Source organism: Centrocercus urophasianus, unplaced genomic scaffold (assembly GCF_019232065.1).
Source record: "Centrocercus urophasianus isolate 14NV4802_14NV808 unplaced genomic scaffold, USGS_Curo_1.0 seq_11, whole genome shotgun sequence".
NCBI lineage: Eukaryota > Metazoa > Chordata > Aves > Galliformes > Phasianidae > Centrocercus > Centrocercus urophasianus.
This window is the reverse complement of record NW_024884253.1, coordinates 24,853,790-24,876,515: the sequence shown is the minus strand read 5'-3', so window position 1 is coordinate 24,876,515 and position 22,726 is coordinate 24,853,790. Positions and strand designations below refer to the sequence as shown.

The 22,726-nt window shown below is 36.0% G+C and overlaps 1 protein-coding gene across 4 annotated transcripts in view; it reads left to right on the top strand.

Moving 5' to 3' along the window:
• Nucleotides 1-22,726, top strand: part of WWP1 (WW domain containing E3 ubiquitin protein ligase 1) — a 61,673-nt gene that overhangs the window by 29,288 nt on the left and 9,659 nt on the right. For 3 of the 4 annotated variants that reach the window (XM_042836659.1, XM_042836669.1, XM_042836686.1), the window contains 13 exons: nt 1,720-1,857; nt 1,960-2,026; nt 3,333-3,514; nt 7,715-8,060; nt 9,994-10,089; nt 10,737-10,911; nt 16,775-16,829; nt 16,942-17,026; nt 17,137-17,265; nt 18,310-18,382; nt 18,475-18,546; nt 19,116-19,204; nt 22,072-22,231. In XM_042836659.1, coding sequence (XP_042692593.1) covers nt 1,720-1,857; nt 1,960-2,026; nt 3,333-3,514; nt 7,715-8,060; nt 9,994-10,089; nt 10,737-10,911; nt 16,775-16,829; nt 16,942-17,026; nt 17,137-17,265; nt 18,310-18,382; nt 18,475-18,546; nt 19,116-19,204; nt 22,072-22,231 — 1,667 coding nt within the window. The remainder of the gene's footprint in view (nt 1-1,719; nt 1,858-1,959; nt 2,027-3,332; nt 3,515-7,714; nt 8,061-9,993; nt 10,090-10,736; nt 10,912-16,774; nt 16,830-16,941; nt 17,027-17,136; nt 17,266-18,309; nt 18,383-18,474; nt 18,547-19,115; nt 19,205-22,071; nt 22,232-22,726) is intronic. The other variant, XM_042836678.1, reaches the window with a different exon arrangement.

Sequence of the window (22,726 nt, the reverse complement as noted above, 5' to 3'; positions counted from 1 at the left end):
TGTCAACAGTCCAGCACACACTGAATTACTGAAAGTAATAATAGTAATAGTGAAAGATTAATCTGGTCACTCAGTTATTGATTGAAATACAGGAGTTGAAAGGCTCTTTATTGAAGATATGAAGGGGAAGTCTAAATGCAGAAATTTCAGAATTAGTGCTGTTACTTTCTCCTACTAAATGCCACTAGCCTTGTATTGCTGCCCACACCCCTCTCAGCTGTTTTGCAGGCTCAATTGGAGTAAAACCATTGGTCTGATTTTGGAAGGTAACCTTTTAAAGTAACAGAGAGTGAACAAATCACCGTTGCAGTTCATGAATATGCTAGTTTAACAGCTCTGTGGTAGGCTAGTTTCTCCTCCCCCTCCTTTCTCTCTAGACCAATAATTCTGTAGTAGATTTGGCAGCTTTGTGCTTACTCCAGCAGTTTACAGTACTGCGAAATCCATCTGTAGAGTCACAGTGGGTGTTTACTAAGATTTGCTGCCTGACAGTATAGAGTTCAGTCTTCTTTTCAAAATGACTCTTAGGATCTCAGTAACGTCTTGGGCATTTGTGGCAATAACTGATGCTAGCATTCTCTGTTCTTATGTTTCCTATTCATTTCTGATGTTTGTTAAGAACAGAAAACATATGGAAGTGCTGGCTTAGCGCATGGATGTACAAGTTACACAGTGAGCTTTAACTTTGGCTTGAAATTCTATCAGATTGAGGGATACAGGCTGTTACATCTTGAAAAAATAATCCTTTAATCTGAGACCACAAATACTAAAAGGCCTTAACCATTTTAACCTGATTAATGTGAACTCAGAGCTTACTTTGTTTAGTTGTCTGACATGTAGTTTTAAATGCTGAACTAGTAATGGTTCATTTAGAGAGAGTTATGCAACATCCACAGCATGTTTAAACTCTGGATTATGTGTCTCTGTCTATACATCTGTGCATTTCTTATCAGTTATATTGAATTATTCTACTGCCTCATTAATGTGTTTTTTTTTTTTTGTTTTTTTTTTTTAAACTCAAAACAAGGTTTTTTGGTGAAAATATTTTCTCATTTAATTTTTGGTTACTTGAGATATTTTCTGTTAATGTTTAATCCTGGGAGTTGGAGTCTATGAAAATGCACTTACTAAAGTTAAAAAAATAAAAAAACAGAAAAAACAAAAAGGAAAGACTGTGCAGTTTTTGTATTTATTCTTTCCTCAAAGTGATGTGCTTTTCTACTGTGTCTTAGAATTACTTTTGGAAGGTGGTAAGCGAAATAAGCATAAACTTAGGTTGTAGAATAAGGTTCCCCATGATTTGTCACATATAGTATTTGGATGTGTCATTCACAAGTTGTTTAACTTTAAGCCTTCTTGTGTTATGTAAGTAGTGCATGATTTCAAAAGGGCTTAGTGGAAGTAATAAACCTGGGAAGTCATTTACAATGCAGTACTGAAATTATATGGATCCTTTTGTATACCTGGAGCATACTGTATAAATAAGCTATTTATTTTTACATTAAACTATGCATTTATGCACAGCTGGTCTGAGTTTCATAGCTCCTTAGTGATTTCTATGTTATTCAAGTCATCTGGGTGTGACATTTTGTACAGATATATTTTTTGTGCAAATGTATCTTTTTTTTGTTGGCAGTGTTTTTTCAATATTGCTTAATATTTAATCTTTCCTTTATTCCTTCTCTCCTCTTCCCCTACCCATCCCAACTTCATATATAGTGGAAAAGGTGAAAGAACAGTTGAAATTATCTTTGGAAAACAAGAGTGGCATGGTGCAAACAGGCGAACTGACAGTCGTGTTAGATGGTTTGGTTGTTGAACAAGAATCTCTTACAAATCTCAGTTCACCAGCAACCAGTAAGTTGAAACAATTCAGTCAATATTTTGATTAATACTTCAGACAGATTTAGTAGAATATTTGTATTGATTTGTTTTTTGTTGTTTGTTTTTACTGTTCAGTAGAAGTTCAGCAAAATGGAGAGGCTGTGCATGAAAACAGAGATGCTTCTGCAAGAAGTGCATCAAGGTTGGAATTTATTTTTGTTTTTTAGACTATGTGTAAAGTACATCAGTTTTTATCAGTTGACATTTTTTTTGTTTCTAAAGTACAGAATGCATTCTGTATCGAAGCTGTTAATAGAAACAACTCACCATCTCCTACACATGTTGCAGCCAGACCCAAAAATGTTATCTATCAAACTCTTAATTATTTTACCATAGGTTTTAGAAATATAGTTTGCTTAACAATGACATAATTCAGCTTGGCAATAATTAAATTTACAATTCTGGTTTTCCTCTCCTGTTAAAACCTGCTTTCCATTAGTGCATGACTACCTTTTTAATGTGTATCCCTCTGAAAATAGATTTCAAACGGCTTGAATTTTTTATGAAATCCTGCAGATGAGAGTGGCACAGGATGGTTTTGTATACTTTGTTCATTTGTTTTCTCTTCTGGTGTCTTACAAGCAGTTTCTGTTCATGTCCACCAACTTTTTGCAATGTAGCATCTGAATGGAAGGAAAAAGAAAAAAGCCTAAATGACTTCCTTCTCACCCAGTTCCTTTTTTTAAGGTTGAGATCAGGAAGTTGTTGAACAGACTTGTACTATGTTTAGGAGGTAGTATTCAGAATGCTGAGCCAAAGAGTTTGTCAGCTTCAACCTAACATGGTAAGAAAAAGACTTGGAGATCAATTTCAAGCTTTGTTCTTGAAGCCACCATCTTTTTACCAGCTCATGGACTGCATACAGGGAAATAGGAGGCTCTTTGACTTCTCAACCACTAGTGAGTTGAGTAGGCCAGTGTTCAGATCAATGGTCTGCCAGTTGTCTTGCAGTCAATGCAAACAATTTAAGTTTTTTACTTAAAAGATAGTGTGAATAAATGTACAGTCACTATACATTTGAGTGACAGGACTGCATTTATCCTTATGCATGTGATTATTTTCTTTGTTCCTCATGCAGTGAGAGAAAGAGTTATACTCACAGGTGGTGCTTTGGGATGGTCCCTAAGGCATTTTTGGAAGATGTATGCATCAGTTGCTCCCACTCAACTCTCTAATATCTCATAAAGTAAAGCCACAGTTGAAATGGGAAATCTTTTCTAAGTGTTCTGAAGTTCTTCAGGATTTATGCCTTGTTCTGTAATTGTTTTTGTCTTGACTTGACTGCTATCTAGGCTGCAAATGTATAAACTATTGTGAATTTACTTATGTTCTTTGTGTATTTCTTTTGTATGCTATAGTGTAGGATTTCAGTTCTGTGCATAACTATTAAATGTGTTTGTACTAATATAAGCTGATGGGTTTTTATTTTTATTTTTATTTTTACCAAGGTCTGCTTGTGATGTTTCTAATGGGAATGACAATCAAGTACCTTCAGACTCTGTAGTACAGAATGCATTCTGTATCGAAGCTGTTAATGGAAACAACTCACCATCTCCTATACATGTTGCAGCCAGACCCAAAAATACACCTGTACCAAAACCACTCGGAGCTGAGCTTGTCAACAGCACTGGTAGGAATGGGAGAATTATAAGAACGTTTATGTTAAAGCTTTTTGTCTAATCAAAATTAATCTGAAACTGAATCACTTTTTCTGCACTTTTTAAAATTAGATTTCAAGAAATATTGAAAGGAATGTCTCTGGGCTTTAATTTATAATCTTGTATTTCCACTCCATTATTTTTTCTGTAGTAGATCCATTATTAAGTGTACTAACTGTCATACTTGCTTGTGAATTCTCATATTGGATGAAGTAAGAAGTAAAATATCCAGAACTTCCTTCTCTGTCCCAGATTACCAAACAACATAACTGATTGTTGGGGGAAAGACTGAGATTTCTTTCATATAATTCATTTGAATAACTCCAGTTAGGCTTCTTTTGCTATTGGATAAATCTGCTGCTTAGTGCTGTTAGGAACTGCTGTGCCTAGAGTTAAAATGTAGACACATTTTGGTTTCTGTTTTTTGAAAAGCTATGCTGTTTTAAAACAGATATTGGCAAAATAGCAAATTTCACACTTCTCTTAAACACAAAAACTTTGGTACTTATCCTAATTAGGGGAAGCATATGGTACAGTAAAAGAATTGAAAAGCAGGTATTTATTTTTGTTCTTCAGGCAAAGCTTTGTATCTGATCATGACTATATTTTTAAAGCACTTGCCTTAGCTGACTGAGTGAGATTGCAGTGACAGCGGAGGAAAAAGATACTCCTAAATAGAAATACACAGGCTGTTAAGAAACAGGAGAACAGAGACAGTTAAGCTTCCTTCAATAGAGTGGAAAATATCGGAATGGTGGCAAGATGGCAGAAACAATGATAAACTTTAAATGGTAGTAATTAAATTAGGCCTCTGTGAACTGTATCTCTTTTTAGACAACTTGAATTTGATTCCTCTCTCTTTTCAGTTGAAGGCCAAAGGGCATATATATTATTTAAGCACTATTCTCTTTTTCTTCAATTGCTAAGAGATCTGTTTTAAATTGGAATTTGGATAGAGTAATTGCAGTAGTAATTGATTTGTTCAAACAGTAATATTGATGAAATCATCACTGAACTTGGATTGAGACAGTTTTAAACTACTGTATTGGTTAGTGGAGGCATTTTTATTTTTAGGAAAAACATAAAATGAGTCTTCAGCATTTGTTGATCACATGGTTTCTTTTTTTTTTCCTCTTTACTTAGCAGAATTGTGATTTTTTTATGATGTTGCTGGAACTGCTGTTTTAAATCTAATTGGTGAGGAAATCAGCTAGTGTGTCATAGAATCATCGTAGCATCACAGAATTGCCTGGGTTGAAAAGGACCATAATGATCACGTAGTTTCAACCCCCCTGCTATGTGCAGGGTCGTCAACCACCAGACCAGGCTGCCCAGAGCCACATCCAGCCTGGCCTCGAATGCATCCAGGGATGGGGCATCCACAACCTCCTTGGGCAACGTTTTACGTATCTGTTTTGGAGATCATCTTACTAAAAGAGCTGATGATTTGTCAGTTATTCTGATCCTTACTTAATTCTGTCATTCCATTGATTGTTTTATGTGGATGAGTTGAAATTACTTTTTTAAATGAAAGTTGAAAGTTAAGCTGGCTTTTTTCTATTTTGATAAAGTTGTTACTGTAGCTAAAGCAGACATTTAAAGAAAACTGATCAGATTGTCTGTACTAATGATTTTTTTTTTTAATCTCATGCTTTACATGTTGTTTAAATATTATGAATTCTTGATATATCTTGTTGTAGTTAATCTGTTTTATGTGAGCTGGAAGTAGTGATATATTAGCCTGGAATAGCTGTGTTCATGAATCAGTGCCTTTTACAGACCTTACACACCTCCTACTGCTTCTACAATCATGCTTGTCAGTATGCATTGTAAGCAAATATATGTGGCCTAGTGATAATTCCTTAAAGAAACTGAGTTGCTATTTTGAATATATTAGTGATTACTGCTTAATTGTGGTGGTTTTTTTTGTTTGCTTGTTTTTTTTTTTGATTTGTGCATGTGTTTTTAAAAGGAAGATGAGATTTACAATTTGCCAGTGTCTGTTTTTGCTTTCTGAGAAAGCCGGCAAATGTTGACATTACAGCTATTGCAAGTAGTAAGTAGTCTTGATTTTTTTTTTTATTTGTAAGAGTACTGTACAGGATTAAAAGAAATGAACTCTTTAAAATGATGAAACACCATTTTATAGGCACTAGGCTAGAGTTAAATTTTGCACGTTTCTATCAATAAGATTGCGAGTGTAGAGAAATCTTAGTATTTTGGCCTCAGTTCTTAGAATTGGAAGCTTATAATGTGCTGTCAGTTAGAAAACAACTTGAAGTGTGTGTTGCATATGGTATTTTATCTTGAAGAAAAAGATTTAGAACTCTAAAAGAGGTATAAACTGGCAGGCTTAAATATAATTGTCACTGGTTGGTGTTGACTAGGGATTCAGAAAATGAAAGCTGTGAATGATATTTCACTACTTCACACAATGTCCTTGACTTTTAATGGGGTCATATTGACTACTGTACCTGATTTCACTGGTTTGAGGCAAGATCTTATGCTGAGATACTATTCTGCTAAGATCTGCAGATGAAGAAGACAGACTATAGCAGGGTGTGTTGTGACAAGACAGTGGGGAATGGTTTCAAACTAAAAGAGTGGAAATGTAGATTGGGTATAAGGAAAATGATTTTTGCAGTAAGGGTGGTGAGGCACAGGAACAGTTCACTAAAGATGTGCCCCATTCCTGGAGACACTAAAAGTCAGGCTGGATGGGGTTCTGAGCAACCTGATCTAGCTGTAGGTGTCCCTGTTTATTGCAGGGGAGTTGGACTGGGTGACCATTAAGGGTGCTTTCCAACTCAAGCAATTCCATGGCTATGACTGGTATCGATGAATTGCCAGCCAAATGGTCTTGAGAATACTAAAGCCTTCTTAGCCCATTTTTCCTCTCAAATCTGTCTGCTTTAAACCTTCTATGAGATTATGCTTGCATGAATAAAAAAATTTACTTTGATTCTATTATAATTTTCGTAAATTTTTAGTCTGTATCAGTTGCATTAGTAGACTGGATCTGCTGGGATGGAGTTAATTTTCTTCATAGTAGTTTGTATGATACTGTGTTTCAGATTTATGAGCAAAATCATGCTGATATCACAGTTGTGCTTTAAATGTTGCTGAAGTGTTTCTTCACAACATGAAGTCCTTATGTGTTTCTCATTCAGCCTCTTCTTAGCTGATGAACAGATTGGGAGTGCTGGAGAGGTTGGGAGTGGAAGCATCCAGGCAGATAACCTGAACCAACCAAAGAGATGTTCTTTGTCATACAATGTCTTGCTCAGCAATAAAAAGGGAGAGGAGAAAGTTTGGGGTGGTTAGTCATCTTTCTGCATGGGAATTGGATTGCTATCATTCTATCCATGGGAGGTGGTGAATGATTGCCTTCACATCCACTTGTTTTATTTCACTGTTTTTGTCATCTTCTAATTCTTTTCGTACTAAATATTTCTTTTATCTTGGCACACAAGTTTTCTTGCTTTTACTTTTTGTTTTCTCTTCCCTAGTCACGCCGTGGGTGGAAGTGAGTGAGTGGTTGTGTGGTGCTTAGCTGTCTATCAGAATTAGCTCACAACAGTTAGTAAAATGCAATTTTTTAGCACATGTTGATCTTGTTAGGGATGCTGGGGTGATTTTTTAATGATACACAAGATGACATTTGCTTTATTGTAGAATTTTGTATCTCAACTCCTAAAAGGGTAAAAAAAAAAAAAAAAAAAAATCTCTAAGAGCTGCCTCTTTATTTCTGCATTTCGTGTAGTTAATTGGCTCACAATACTTTTCTTTCCTGCCATGTTAATCAAGATATTTTTTTGAAGTTGGTGCAAGTTCTCAAGTAAGGCAGTACTGTTTCTTGGGAAGTGAAGTGTTTACTTTTTGCTAATCTAAGGAATAAGGTAAATGTTGTATTGAGCAAGGTATGCAGAAACTAAGAAATAACCTCACATGGAAGTGTAGAGAATGGCTTGCAGACTGTAAGTTTTAATTACAGCTTTAACTGAAGCTGTTGTGCTGTGACTTTTTGTCATCTTAGGCAAAAGTGTTACTTATGGCAAATTTTTTTTGAATCAAAAAAGGAGTATATTTAATGTAGTTTACTCCAAAATATGACCAAAAAGTTCAACTCTTTGGAGACTGATATGCAAATTTTCTAATTTCCTATTTTTCAGTTAATGGTGAGACATCTTCCTCTGGACCAGAAACTGGTAATTCTTCTGTCTCTGAAGCTATGGTAGGTTCAGAAGCTCCCATGTCTACAGATTGCACTAACACTACAGCAGAACCTCAATCAACAGAAGAAGCAGCTAGCTGTTCTGAAAGCCACACTTCTACGCTATCCGTTGTGTCTGCTGGACTAGAAGCTTCAACTACTACAGACTGTGCTCAGCCTAATACCACAAACAGTACAGCAGCAGATGCAGCAAAACCAAGGGAATCCTCCTCAGCCTCAAGTGCATCAGGAGAGCCTGTAAGACAGCAGACTGTTAGTGCTGGCTCAGAACCTTTACCAGCAGGGTATGTGGGCTTGATTTTAACACTGTTATTGTGTTTTGTCTTAATGTGTGTACAGAGAAATCACAGTTTAATTCCCTACAAGGGCTGCCAGAAATGGGGTTATATGATCTAAAATGAGGTTTGTACTATTCTGTAACTGGGTGGTAGCTTATGTCCCAGAAATTAGCAGCTGATCATTTATTTTCTGAGACAGTAATATAATAGAGAAATTCTTGGGCATTATGGATATGAAGAATTTTCATTTGATATATTCAAGCTTACTTGGGTCATAATTCATTGCTGCTTTGGTTCTTATACTGTGGGTATGTAGTAGGGACTAAAATATGAAGAAACAAAAATGAATAAAATAGTCTAGAAAGTAGATTTTTGCAGTGTAGGTGTGTAACCAATAATATTAAAAATACAGTGTGTGTATGTGCTCAGAATTGCTAGAAACTTTTAGTTATCCCAAACAGAAACTACTGCTGTAGTCTTAAACCTTAAATGCAAAGTCAAAGATGAGCTTAAACATCAAATCAAAACATATTATGTACTCAAATACATATCTGAATTTTTATTTATTTATTTATTTATATTGAGATCTACTTCTTGTTTGGGTGCAAAGATGTCCTCAGTAACTAGTTGAAGATGTGGAAGTTTTTGTGGTATTCTAAATAATATTTTAGCATCTTGTTTAACACCAAAGTAGTTACTTGCTGGAAGTATATATACATTGTGCCACTGTGGCTGATCTTTCTGAGATCTGTCTCAGATCTTCCTGTATCTGCTGTCTCTGAAACAGGTTCAGTAAGTAATTAGTGACTTTTCACTTGAATTCCTGTAGATAAACATGAAAATGGGAATCTCAAAAGTCAGAAGTACTGCAGATACTTTGTTGAGCAGATGTCACAAGGTTCTTAACTTTCAATTATTTTGACAAAGGAAATCCTTTATAGGAGGGAATTTCTCTTATTTCCCCTCCCCACTTTTCTTCTTTAGTTATATGCTTTCCCATTGGCAGGGTCTTGAATTCAGGCCTATTGGACACTACGTCTGAATTCATTACTTTGCCATTGTTCCCTGATTGAGTTTCCTTCCTCACAAATTTATTTGAATCTCCATTACGTTTAGCCTTATTAACTCTCTAACATGCTTCTACTCCTCTTTTATGACCTTATAATCTTAGCATTTAAGCTCTTGAACTACAAAAGAATTTGTAGAAATTTTGTGAATAGCAAGTAAGATGTTCTGCCTGCATTTTTAGGAGATAAGTAATTATGCTTATATGAAAAACATAAATCTAACACAAGCAAGGTGTTCAGTTCATTTTCTAACATGTAGTAATGGGAAGGGAAATGAGGATAAATATTGCATCATGACAGTCCTCAGCAGCACAAATCTTGAATTGCTCATAATGTTTTATCCATCTTCATTGTAAGAGCTTTGCAACCAAAACTGAAGAAATAATCCCCAGGAAAATCAGGTAGAGAAACAGGACAGAAAGTAGAAACATGGGAGAGTTATCTGCTAGCACACATTTGAGATTCACTCTGAAAGATCCTTTTGTTTATTGGATGAGACATGCTTGGAAATGCAAATAATTTGTTTCTAAACTTTTAAAATGAAGCATCCAAACCTGAAGCAGATAATCACTTTCATTTTCAGATACCTCAAATAGAATTTAGAAGTACTTCTGAATATCAGTGTGTGTTCAGTTTAGATTCCACATCCCGTAAAGAAGCCTTTATGGTGGTACCAGTTCAAGCAGGAAGTAAATGTATCTTATATGTATTTTAGTGTGCATTGCCTTCAGTGTTTTAGAATGTTTTAGAATTGTTTTAGAATTGTAGGGTGTTCATTCAGTAACAAAATGGTTTTTTTTGGCTTACTGGGAAATAAGCCCTAGGGAAATATTTTCGCCTTGACTTACATGAAAGTCTTTTTCGTCCTGAAGGTGGGAGCAAAGAAAGGATCCTCATGGGAGAACCTATTATGTTGATCACAATACACGAACTACAACGTGGGAAAGACCACAGCCCTTGCCTCCTGGGTACTGTAGACTTTTCTTGATTTAAAGTTGATAATGCTGCTATGTTCTTTTTCTTCTAATGCACAACAAACAAACAAACAAACTCTACTGTCTTGGTTTTAATGAGCAGCTCATTGAAAATGTATCATACATTATAAATTAAGAAATCTTAACATGCAGTTAGCTTAGAACTGTGTTAATTTCCGTAAGAATATTGGTGTATGTCTACGTATTTCATTCTGATCACTTGTTCAAATACAGCTGCTGAATTATGTTGTTCTTCCTTTAAAACTTCAGTGTTAAAATAATGAAGATTTTACCATCTTTATTTAGATGGCATGACTAGTGTGGTGCAGTGATTACCAACCTCTGATTCCCAGGCGATATTGGATTTTCTGTGAAACCCGACAATATTGATCACTGTCACAAGAAGTTACACAGTTAAAACTGAGGGTGACAGTGTGAGACAAGGATGTAATGTTTGCCCAGGGTGCTTTGCTCCCCAGCCAGTAAAGCTGGAGAGTGCTTTTGTGTACTTTAGAAATTAAGATTATGCCTATCATTCCAGTACTCCATTCAAATAATATCTGGGATCTTAGCATAAAGAGAAAATGAGCTATGCAATATTACTGGAAAGTTTAGCTGTTAATGTTTGTGTTTCTTGATAGCTGGGAAAGAAGAGTTGATGATCGTGGAAGAGTTTACTATGTGGACCATAACACCAGAACAACGACATGGCAGCGGCCAACAATGGAGTCAGTCAGGAACTTTGAGCAGTGGCAGTCTCAGCGTAATCAACTGCAGGGAGCTATGCAACAATTTAACCAACGATACCTCTATTCGGTAAATTCTGTATAAACTTTAGAAACAAGAAGAGAGATACAGCTATATTTCCCTTTGAATTGGTTCCCTAATTTGAGCCACGTGAACTGCATGAAACTTAAGACTTTTAACGATAGCAGTAACTGGTAAAAGTAAAGCACTCCCTTAACTGAAAAGGAGTGTAAAACCTGTATTATGAGCACTTTATATATTAAGTGGCATTCAAAACTTCTTTAGTGATTAGGAGTCTCTCATCGGTACACGTGGTAATTCTTTTTCTTTGAGCTCATTTTGAAGCTTAGGGGACTGGTTCAACTCTGGAATTTCAAACATGGCTTTCCATTTCTCTCATGTGGTGGCTTACTTAAATCTACTGGTAAAAACTATCATGAGCAGTTTCAAAGACTACATTAGCCTGGAGGAGAGAAAGCTCCACAGAGACCTCACTGTGGCTTTTCAGTACTTAAACGGGGCTTAAAAAAAATGGGGAGTGACTTTTTTACCTGGGCAGATAGTGACGGGACAAGGGAGAATAGTTTCAAACTAAAAGAGGAGAGACTTAGATTGGATGTGAGAAGGAATTTTTTTTTACTTGGAGAATGGTGAGGTGCTGAAACAGGTTTCTCAGGGAAGCTGTAGATGATCCTTGGAGATGTTCAAAGCCAAAGCCAGGTTGGATGGGGCCCTAGGTAGCCTTATCTTGTGGATGGCAACTCTGCTTACAGCTGAGGAGTTGGAACTAGATAATCTTTAATGTCCCTTCCAACTCAAGTCATTCTGTAAATCTAGTATTGAGTTATTGAGACTTTTTTTTTTTTTTTTCCATTTCTGACTGGATAAATAGAACAGTTTTTTATGTTGTTTTGGTTTTGTTTTTGTTTTCCTCCATGGCACTTGTGTATCACTTTTCTAAACACTTCATTGTAAGACTTGGGTTCGTTCTCTTATATTAAGATCCAGTCCTAGAGACTTCACAAATGAAACACAGCCGGAATGCTTGAAGGAGAAACAACTTCATTTTGACTTCTGGTCTAGGACTGTGTGCATTAGGAAGGCTAAATTTCCTCTAAATTTAATAAACTTCTTTCAAGTATCCCGTCTGAAATAAAGTATATTGCAGTATTCTTGTGTATAATACTTCTCAGCTTTTTGTTACCTAATTAGACATATCACCAGCAATTGCAGAAATATGTATTGCCACTGATTTTCTTCAGTCCTGTGCTGTGCATCACAGTCTATTTAACCCACACAATTATAGAATGATTGTGGTTGGAAGAGCCATCTTTGTGGCTCTTCATTGGACCCTCTCCAATAGCTGCGTATCTCAACATGTGGCCTCCCCAGTGCTAAGTAGAGTGGAGTGATTACCTCTGTTGACCAGCTGGCAGTACTTTGCCACCCAGAATAAATTTAGCCATCTTAGAGCAAGGACACATTGCTGGCTCTTGTTAGACTTGTCCACTGTGACCTTGAGTTACTTTTCTGTATAGCTGCTTTCCAGCTGAGTTGCTCCCAGTCTGGATTTATTCCTTCTTGGGTGCAGGACTTTGCACTCATTCCTGTTTAACTGTACGAGGCTCCTGCCATCACCTTTCTCCATTCTGCTATGTCCCCCAGCATGACCCTTTGATGTGTCAGTCCCATCACTCTTGGTTTTATGTAATCTGTGAATTTACCAGGGGCGCATTCTACTTCATTGTCTGGGTCATTAATGAAGATATAAAACAATACTGGACCCAGAATTAACTCCTAGAGTGCTCTGTCTGTTACTGGATTCAACTAGACTTGACACCACTGACAGCTTCTTTTTGGGTCTGACTAACCAGTTTTCAGTCTGTCTTCTCATCCAGAATGTACTTCAGTGGCTTGTCTATGAGGATCATGTGGGAAACAGTTTCAAAGGAAGGACTTACTGAAGTTGAGGAAGGCAATATCCATTGTTCTCTCCTCATCTATCAGGCCAGTCATTGCATCATAGAAGCACAGCAGACAGGTCAAATGTGACTTCTGCTTAGTAAATCCACATAGTCTTTCTGATAATATTCTTGTCCTTCACATGCCTGGAAGTGGTTTCCAGAATTAGCTGTGCCATTGCCTTCCCAGGGACTGAAGTGAGGCCGACCAGTCTGTAGATCCCTGGGTTCTTTTTCATGCCTCTTGTGAAGAAAGTAATTTGCTTTCCTCCAGTCTTCAAGCAGTTCTCCCAGTTGCCATGACTGACTGAAGATTATCAACAGTGGCCTCAAAGTGACATTTGCCAGCTCCCTCAGCACTCCCTTGTCAGGGCCCATGGATTTATGAATGTCTCTGACCTGATCTGCCTCCACCAAGGATACATCTTCATGGCTTGGACTAGATGATCTCTAGAGGTCCCTTCTAACCTCTACAATTTTGTGACCAGACTTTCTACCTGGTCTCTGGGACCCCGGATTCCTGAAGACCAGTCTTGCTAGTAAAGACTGAGGCAAAGAATGCCTTCAACCTTCTATGCGTTCTGTACAACCAGATCTCCTGTCTCATTCAGCAGTGAGCCCACATTTTCCTTAGTCTTCCTCTTGTCACTGATGTAGTTAAAGAAGTATATATGTCTTGTTGCCATTGACATCCCTAGTTAGTGTCAATTTTGCTAGGGCTTTGACTTTCGTAACCTCATCCTTGCATGCTCAAAGGATGTCTCTATTTCTTGGAGATTACCTATTCCTGCTTCTGCCTTCTGTGTGCTCCCTTTCTGAGTTTGAATCTAATGAGAAGCTAATTGTTCGTCCAGGGAGATATGGGGATTGTAAACCATTGCTTTTTGCTGCTTGAAATTTTTGTATTTTTTTTCCTAGATTTGTTGACTTGTTTCTAATAAGCACTGAAATTTTACTGAATTCTCAGCTCAGCTGGAGTGCTGTTTGCTCAGATCGTGCCCTGTCATTATTACTTTGTGCCAATCTGTTCATACTGTCAGAACTGTTAGCTGCTTAGACATTGCTTAAAACATAGGGACAGACTTTATCATCTCATTTTGGTAAGTTGCGTGAGAGCAGTATTAATGAAAAAATGGCAATTGCCATTCAAATATGGGTGATTTGAGAAATGTTGATATTGAATTGCATATCTATTCAAAAGAATAAAAAGAAGCTGATTCTTGATTTAAAAAAAAAAAAAAAAAAAAAAAAAGCAAATCTTCCATTGCTATCTTTAGAGGAAACTTGAAAAATAAAAAAGGAGGCATACAGATGACTTAACTGCAAATGTGGTAATTGCAGCTGAAGCCAAGAAGTCTCTCTCTGAGTGTCGTTCTCTGTTTTTGTACTACTTTGATCAGTTGCTTAAACATCTCAGGAAACTAACTTCTCCTGATCTGAGATTTATTTGGTTTTTAGTTAGATTTATTCTCTGAGAGAGCAGTGTATTTTTTATTTAGATCATGTTTCTTTACTGATTTAATGATAACTCTCGCTAAACACCATAGATTTATTTCTCACTTTCTGACCTTAAAATCATCCAATTGGAATTTGTCAGACAGAATATACTTGAAGGAGGAGAAGAGATAATTGGACTGTTTGCATCCCTTTCACATCTCTTTATGGCCCTATTTTTTAGGTAGCATATCCGTTGCATCCTTAGAACTCACATTTTTGAGGAGAAGAAAAATTGAAATGCTATGAAATGCATGCTAGAAAGTATGAGTGGTTGGTTTTTTTTCTTTCCATTTTTATCTTTTAGGTAGGTGCTTCTATACACTTCTCAAACTGTTATAGTCAAATGAGGTGACTTGTCTTCCCCTGACACACCAGAACTCTGCTTATATAGCAGCTTCTGAGTAACATAGTTTATTTTCTGGGAAACCGTAATTTAATCCTTTTAATAAACAGGTTGAAATTTCGGCTGTCTTGAGTGGTCAAAGATAAGTTATGTGAAGGAAATAATAATCACAGCCTTACCATTCTTACAGTTATTCTTGTTTTTGTTCTTTTTTTCTTTTTTTTTTCTTTCTGTTGAAAGTACTAGTGGTACTCTCCTGGAATTGATGTTTTTCATTATCTTGCTGTTGTTTTATGCATCGCTTTCTAGCTTCATTCTCTTTCATTGTGTTGTCATAAGAGTAGCTAGTCCTTTTCCTTTCTTACCATCTTTTTCATGGAACATAGCAGGACCATATTGCTACTTAGACACTTCATGTAAGGAAGTAAGTGTAAAAAAATTTATACTTGAGCCAAATCCATTGTTACTTGGACCCAGGTGTAGACTAATTCTGTCTAGGAAGGCTACTTAAATATTTCAAAATATTTAATGTGGTTAGTGTTGCTTCAGACTTTGTTTTCTTATCTTGTAACTTGCACATAGTTAGTTGCAGTATACATTTCTGAAATTGCTGCTTTTTAGTAAATATCACATATGTCAACTATTTATATTCAAATGAATTAGGGAAAAACAGAATAAATAATTATTTGTGGGAAAAAAAATTCAATATTCATTCAAAGTAGAAGCCTTAAAAAAAAGGGTTTTGGAAGATTAACATTATTTAAAAGCTGCGACTTGTGTATATAGGTAGTAAATGATAAATATGTTAGAAATGGTCAAATATTGTGGTTTGTTTTCTTAAATATACTGTTTAATTAAGAACATAGCATTTGTTGGCCACATATAAATAATTGGGCACATTAAAAAGATGAGAGAACTCTGAATTATTCCACCATTCACTTCCTTTGCAGTTAGCATTTTCCATTGTGTGCTATTGTTCTTACACATACTACAGAGAAATCTCTGGTTACAAGGTCATAGTGACTATATACAATCCAAAAGCAGAAAATAATAACTTCATTTACTTCTGAGATGATAGTAATTCTCTTTATGTATTTAATAGCTTGATTTTGAGTATATGCATTGCATTTTCTTACGATCCTTGCTCTGCTTCTGTATCACAGGGGAACACCAAAAAATACTGTAGCCTTTCTTATGTGAATTTGCTGTTTGGAAGCTCTTAGGGCTTGAGAATTTTTGTATTGCAAATGTTATTTAAAACTAAAGCAGTACTGGCAGTAAGCTGATCCTTAAGATACTCTGGAAAATGTAGATTGGTTTCCACTTATCAAAATTTAATTCTGTGGAAAAGAACAACATAACCAGGCAAGCAAACTTCACCATTGTAAAGGTTTTAAAGAGGGTGCTTTTAGTTATAAATTAGAGCACGGATCCTGTGGTCTGGGGTCATTTCTGCCTTATATATTCTATTCATAAAATGTTTCAAACTGTAATCATACCATATTTTGTATCCTTGGGAGCTACTGGAGGACTTCTGCAAGTTTACAGTTTACTTTAGAAGTTTAGTATGGTTCTTCATAGTATTTTAATCTTTTCTTAAATTATTTTCCCCTTTAACCTTGCTGTATTATATGAAAAACATCTGAATGTTTTAATGGAATGCAAGTGTTCTGACAAAGAAAGACAAATATTTGAAATAGCTATAAAATAGCTATTGAAAATAGCAGAGAAGACATCATCTACTGAGGATATGAAAAAATACTTTAATTGGCATTAGACTTTGTGTTTTAACACATACTTTGGATTTTTAATTAATAATAAAGTGTTTTCTTAAGCAGGAAGTGCACATCTTTTCATATAACTTTTGTGAACCGCACAATTTTTAAAATCACTGGCTCTCTCAAGTTTACAATAAGAAGGGAAAGTATGGTATGTAGGGTTGGAAACAGTGGAGGCAAAAGAACAAATCATAAATTGTCACACAATTATGTTTTTCCACCAAAACAGACTAAAAATGGCATGCTATCCAAGAGGTGTAGTCTACACAGCTAGTGGTAAATTTTAAACATATTATGGGAAAAAATAATGACTAGTATTTGGCCTAACTGGATGTACTCTTGTTTATAAATAGGCTTCGATGTTGTCAGCAGAGAATGATCCACTTGGGCCTTTGCCACCGGGGTGGGGTAAGTTAATTAGCTGTTGACTTCAAGAGACGACAGTTAGAGAAATTTGGAATGCAATTATTGTATAGTTTGTGTTTGTTTGTTTGTTTGTTTGTTTTCTCTTTTTCCCTAGAAAGGAGAGTGGATTCAAATGATAGGGTGTATTTTGTAAATCATAACACAAAGACAACGCAATGGGAAGACCCTCGAACTCAAGGGTAGGTGTGTATATTGACCGTATAAATGAAAAGATCTTGCTTAATTATCACTTTAAAAGTCATGATATAGGCAGGAGGCAAAAATTACTGTCTTTGTTTTTTTCCTACAGTTTACAAAACGAGGACCCTCTTCCAGAGGGCTGGGAAATCAGATACACTAGAGAAGGTGTACGATATTTTGTTGATCATAATACAAGAACTACCACCTTCAATGATCCTCGTACCGGGAAGTCTTCTGTGTAAGTGAGGAAATGTGAAAGTATTTTCTAACATTTTCATTTGTTACATTTCAGTGATGCAGTTCTTCGCATACCAGAAAACAGTCTATGCTTCTAGCTAGAATTGAGCAATAAATTATAAACATGTTGTTTTCTTGTAAACCTATTTTCAACCTTTAATTGTCAATTTCTCTGTGCCACGCTTCACCGTACTACTGTAAGGTTCAGTAGTTTCTATGCACCGTTCAAATACGAAGATTGTAATTGCACTGTAAATTGAGAAAGGAAGTGAGGTAAGCTAGTCCGTCATAAATTCAACTAATATAACTAATAAACAGTTTTAATGGAAACAATAAATGATCGTAAGATGTGTTGCTTATAGTTAGACACGCTCTAATAATATTAATGGCTAAGCAAACAAGTTCTGAATACTTGTCAAAATTTTACTTGCAGATCTTCTGTTTCTAAATAGGTTAATCAGAAGTGTTGACCCAGCTGATGGTGTCTGTCTTAATGCCTTTTGTGTACAGTAGCATTTACGGAGCTTACCTTTGATGTGTCAATGCCATTTCCTCCAAAGAACCTGTAGATTGCTGTACTATAAATTTCTTCTTGGTTCCACAAACAGTTGAAGCCTTTATTACCTATGTTAACCCCTGGTGTGGGTTGATGTGATTAAGATCATACTGCAATCTTTCTCTCGGTGAATACAACATAATAGATGTCTTTCCTTTACCTGGCTTTTAATTTTTACAAAATTGATAGATATTTGAAATCCTCAGAATCTGTACCCTCCTAAATTGAGTAATACCTTTAACAACAACAGCAAAAAGGTGTAGCAAAAAAAAAATGGTGAGGAAAGGAAGACTGGCCAACCAACCGTTTTGTTTATTTGGGAAATAATACAAAAACAAGTTGGGACATGTATTAAGAATTTCCATTTGTGATCGTATCCTATGATTGCAATCTTTTGTGCATTTTTGAAATCTGCAAGCTTTTGTTTGGTGTTGAAAGTTCTGTTTGATGTCTGTGTGGTTAATGTATCTCAAATATATTCCCTTACAGAAATAAAGGGCCACAGATTGCCTATGAGCGTAGCTTTAGGTGGAAACTTGCTCATTTCCGTTACTTGTGTCAGGTACTGATTAAGTAATTACTCAGTTTTTGAGTCTTTTTGAATTTTCATAAATGTATTTTATGCCTTGTAACATTATTACTTTATGATTACAGTCCAATGCACTGCCAAGCCATGTGAAAATCAATGTATCCAGACAGACTTTGTTTGAGGATTCCTTCCAGCAAGTAAGACCGCAAAATTTGTCATGTTTATAAGCTGAAGTTTTTCAGCTTCAGTCTGTAGCCAATGTATATTCTTTCTTCTCTGTGATTATCAAAATGCTTGCTGCCCTTGTTCCATCAAATCCTCTTTTAGTAGGGTCCTTTATAAACTAAAAGTATATTATCAGTGAAAGTATATTTCACTTTAGATTAGAGGAAATCATGTTTTTAAGTTAGTTGTCTAAACTCCCAAATCTATAATATGTGAGATGAAAAGCTTTTTAGCCAGTTTTCCTTTAAGATTGGCAAATATTGTATAGCTCTGGAAGAGTATAAGAACAGGGCAGCCGTATAGTGATAATTTCCAGATAAGCTCTTGCTTATCTGTTGCTCAAGGATTTTGAATCTGAGTTGGCATTTTTGTGTTCAGTTCCTTGAATGCATGTTCTATGAGTTGATGTAATTGCTTTTCAAATCTTTGTAAACATTTGTCCTATATGGTATATCTGTAACAATTAAGTCTAAATTTGGAGGAGCAATTGCACTGAAAATACATTGTTTATAATTTAGATTGAATTTTGTGTGTTTCATAGATTATGGCATTAAAACCCTATGATTTGAGGAGAAGATTATATGTTATATTCAGAGGAGAAGAAGGATTGGATTATGGCGGATTGGCAAGGTAAAATAAAATTTATTTGGAAGTGTTATTTTTCCCCCTTTTTTTTTTATGGCATTCTAATCTTGATTTCTAATGTCATTCTATTCAGAAAGTAACTGCTTGCTTTTACAGTCTTGTCTTGGTTAGTTCTCTAGCTCCCCTTAATGTATTAAGGAGGTAGAACTAGCAGCTCTGGCAATTGTTATGAGTACAAATTATATTAGTAAAACTATGATCTCACTTGTGTTCATTGACAAAGACTGATGCTTACATTGGATTTTAGTTTTTTTGAGCCAATAAATTTCTCTAGACAGAGTTATTTCAGAAAGTTTCTACCAAAAAGTTCAGCTTTGTTGAAAATAGGGATTGTGGAGTACATAATTTTTGCTTATTTAGGAAAAAATCAAACAGACAAATACCAGGTTAGGGGATGATATGAGCAGGATGGCAGTGAGCTAGGAGAGACCAGTGCAGGTGTGCAGTAATGGTGGAGGACTTTGCAGGCTGTGTAGGAATACTCAAAAGCTAGAGCACAAGTTTTTCTAGAATATGAAGTGGATTCAAAAGAATTTTAACAAGAAAATCAGGTAAAGTGCTTTTCCTTTATTGTCCATATAGTGGATAACCACTGACTGCTGCAGCCAGTTACTTGACTGAGGTGCTGCTAGTAGGATGAAAATGTCAGTTACCACTGTGGGTCCACAGAACTAGATCTAGTGGTAGGTGATAGAGATTTTCTTTGCTGTGTTGTTTTTGGTTTTTTTTGTTGTTGTTGTTTTTCTTTTCTCTTTTAAAATGAGTTATGTTTTGGTTTTGTTCTGTTTCCAGCTAACTTACTCTGTTAAAATGTGCAGTATTTGTAAGTAAGTAAGGAAACCTTTTTTTGTGAACATTTGAGCTTTTTTTGGATATGTGTGCTTATGTTTCTGAATTACAGTATTATAAAAAAAATTTTGAGTACTGTAGGAAGAAATTATTATTATTATTATTATTATTATTATTTTCCATGAGTTTTGTTTGGTTTGGTGTTCCTATGATGTTGACCCTGGGCTTAAGCTGGGAACCGGGAGAGTTCAAGTAACCTGTTCCAGAGAAACAGAAATACTCCAGAGAAAAATAATTGAACTTGAAGATATCTGTCAAAGTATGGCAGAATAAATTAAGAAAAGAAATATGCAAGTAGTAAAATTCCATAGATTTTGTAATAAATCTTGCCCAAGACATGGGATGTGAAGTAAGAAACAGCAAGGATCTCCTTGTAATTCAGCTGAGAGTTCTTAAATAAGTGCTCACGTACTGACTTGCTAATGCAGTGCTGTGTTAACGCAAGTATTGAAAGCCAATGCACCTGATTAATCATCCTGTCTTTTAGCTGGCTAAACTCTGTGTGTGTTCCCTCCAGATTTTTACCTTGTTTGGCAGGACCAATCTGAATTCTTTATCCTGTGGCTAGTTCTAGCTGTTAACATGAAAAAGATGTTGCTTCTACAAATTTCTTGCTGATGACTGATTTGTTTCTTTTCTTGTTGTCTGGCTGTGAAATAATTTAAAAGCTTATTAAATTTGATACTGCTATACAGAGTTAATATAATTGTCTCAGTAAAAAACTTGCATAAAATGGTGTACAACATTCTTGTGCTTATTAGAAGATGCACAGAACCCAATTAGGGCTGTTTTATCCTAGCGGCCTTTCTCTGTTATTCTTTCTAAATAGCTTTTGAGTTAGAAGCATATTTTATCAAGTTGTGATCCATTACTTAAATTTCACTGAACTGTTAGGAGAAACACACCTGCAAACCTCTCATTCTCTAAATCTCCCCTGGCCCAGTTTGAAGCCATTCCCTCTGGTTCTATCACTAGTTGCAAGAGAGAAGAGGCCGACCCAAGCTCACTCCAACCTCCCTTCAGTCAGTTACAGAGAGCAATGAGGTCTCCCCTGAGCCTCCTCTTCTCCAGACTGAACAATCTCAGCTCCCTCAGCCTCTCCTCATAAGGCCTGTGTTCCAGACCCCTCACCAGCTTTGTTGCCTTTCTTTGAATCTGCTCCAGAGCCTCAGTGTCTTTCCTGTAGTGAGGAGCCCAAAACGGGACACAGTACTCAAGGTGTGGCCTCACCAGAGCTGAGTACAGGGGGACAATCACTGCCCTGTTCCTGCTGGCAGCACTAGTTCTGATACAAACCAGGATGCCATTGGCCTTCTTGGGCCACTCGGACACACTGCTGGCTCATGTTCAGCTGAGCATCAATCATTCCCCCCAGGTCCATTTCCTCTAAGCTGCCTTCCAGCCACTCCGCCCCAAGCCTGCAGCTTATTATAATTTCAGGTCAGCTGAGTTGGAATCTATGAAACCAGGGAATGAAATGTATTAAGCCTCAACAAAAAAGTATTTTTGTATCTTTGTGTCCTGTTGGCTTAACTGGTGCACGGTAATTTGTTAAATTGCTATAACTCAGTGTCTGTTTTGCTGACAGACTGCGAACGGAAATAAGATGATGTTTGATTTTACCTGGATTGTTCAGAACTTTTGAAATAGAGATTTGAATCATATGCAGTAAAGCAGGCATGGTGAGGGTGGATTCTGTGTAACTCCTGGGCAGCTAAAACCTATGCTATGAGAATGTGTTCAAGGAGAGAACAATCATTTCTAAGAGCTGAAAATGGTGACTGTGGCATTATAATTTTTATGGATTGATAGTTTTTATATTTAAAAAGTGCATAAAGCTTTATATTTTTCTATGGCTGTAATACAACACTGTTAACATTATTTTTCCACGTTTGCATTTATTTTGACCATTTCATTAGATGCTTAAAGGGAATGGTGATAAAGATGTGTGTGTGTGTATTTGATAGTTTTTATATGTATACCTGTTGTTTTTTTTTCCATAGAGAATGGTTTTTCTTGCTCTCCCATGAAGTACTGAACCCTATGTACTGCCTATTTGAATATGCTGGCAAGAGCAACTATTGCCTACAGATAAATCCAGCATCAACAATCAATCCTGACCATCTTTCATATTTCTGTTTCATCGGGCGTTTTATTGCCATGGTAGGTTAGAGTTTTAAAGTTTTATTGTTTCTTGTGTTTATACAGTTATTTCTGAATGGTATTATTTTTACAGTTTTAATTTAAGCAAGTCCACCTGAAACGTTTCCTGAGTGTTATGTTTCTTAAATGCTGCATTTTCCTGAGATGGTGATGGAAATGAATATGAAATTCAAAATAACATTTTATTCTTGTCAATTAGATGTGTGTTCTTCATGTAAACAGTTGTTTTATTGCCTGAATACTGATGCTCTGACAAATGTGACTAATATTTTTGTAAAAAGGTTCCTCAGTTAGACTTGGTACATGTCAGTATGCTAGAAAAAATGTGTTAAAAATGTTTTGCAAGTACATTGTATCCAAATATGTGTTTAAATTAATGTTCAGAGGTCACATACATGGAAAAGCAGAAGCTTGCTGGGGAGTTTATAGCATCCTGAATCACTGCCATTATGTTTCTCTTAACGCTATAAGCTAAGCAGAGATGTTATATCATTT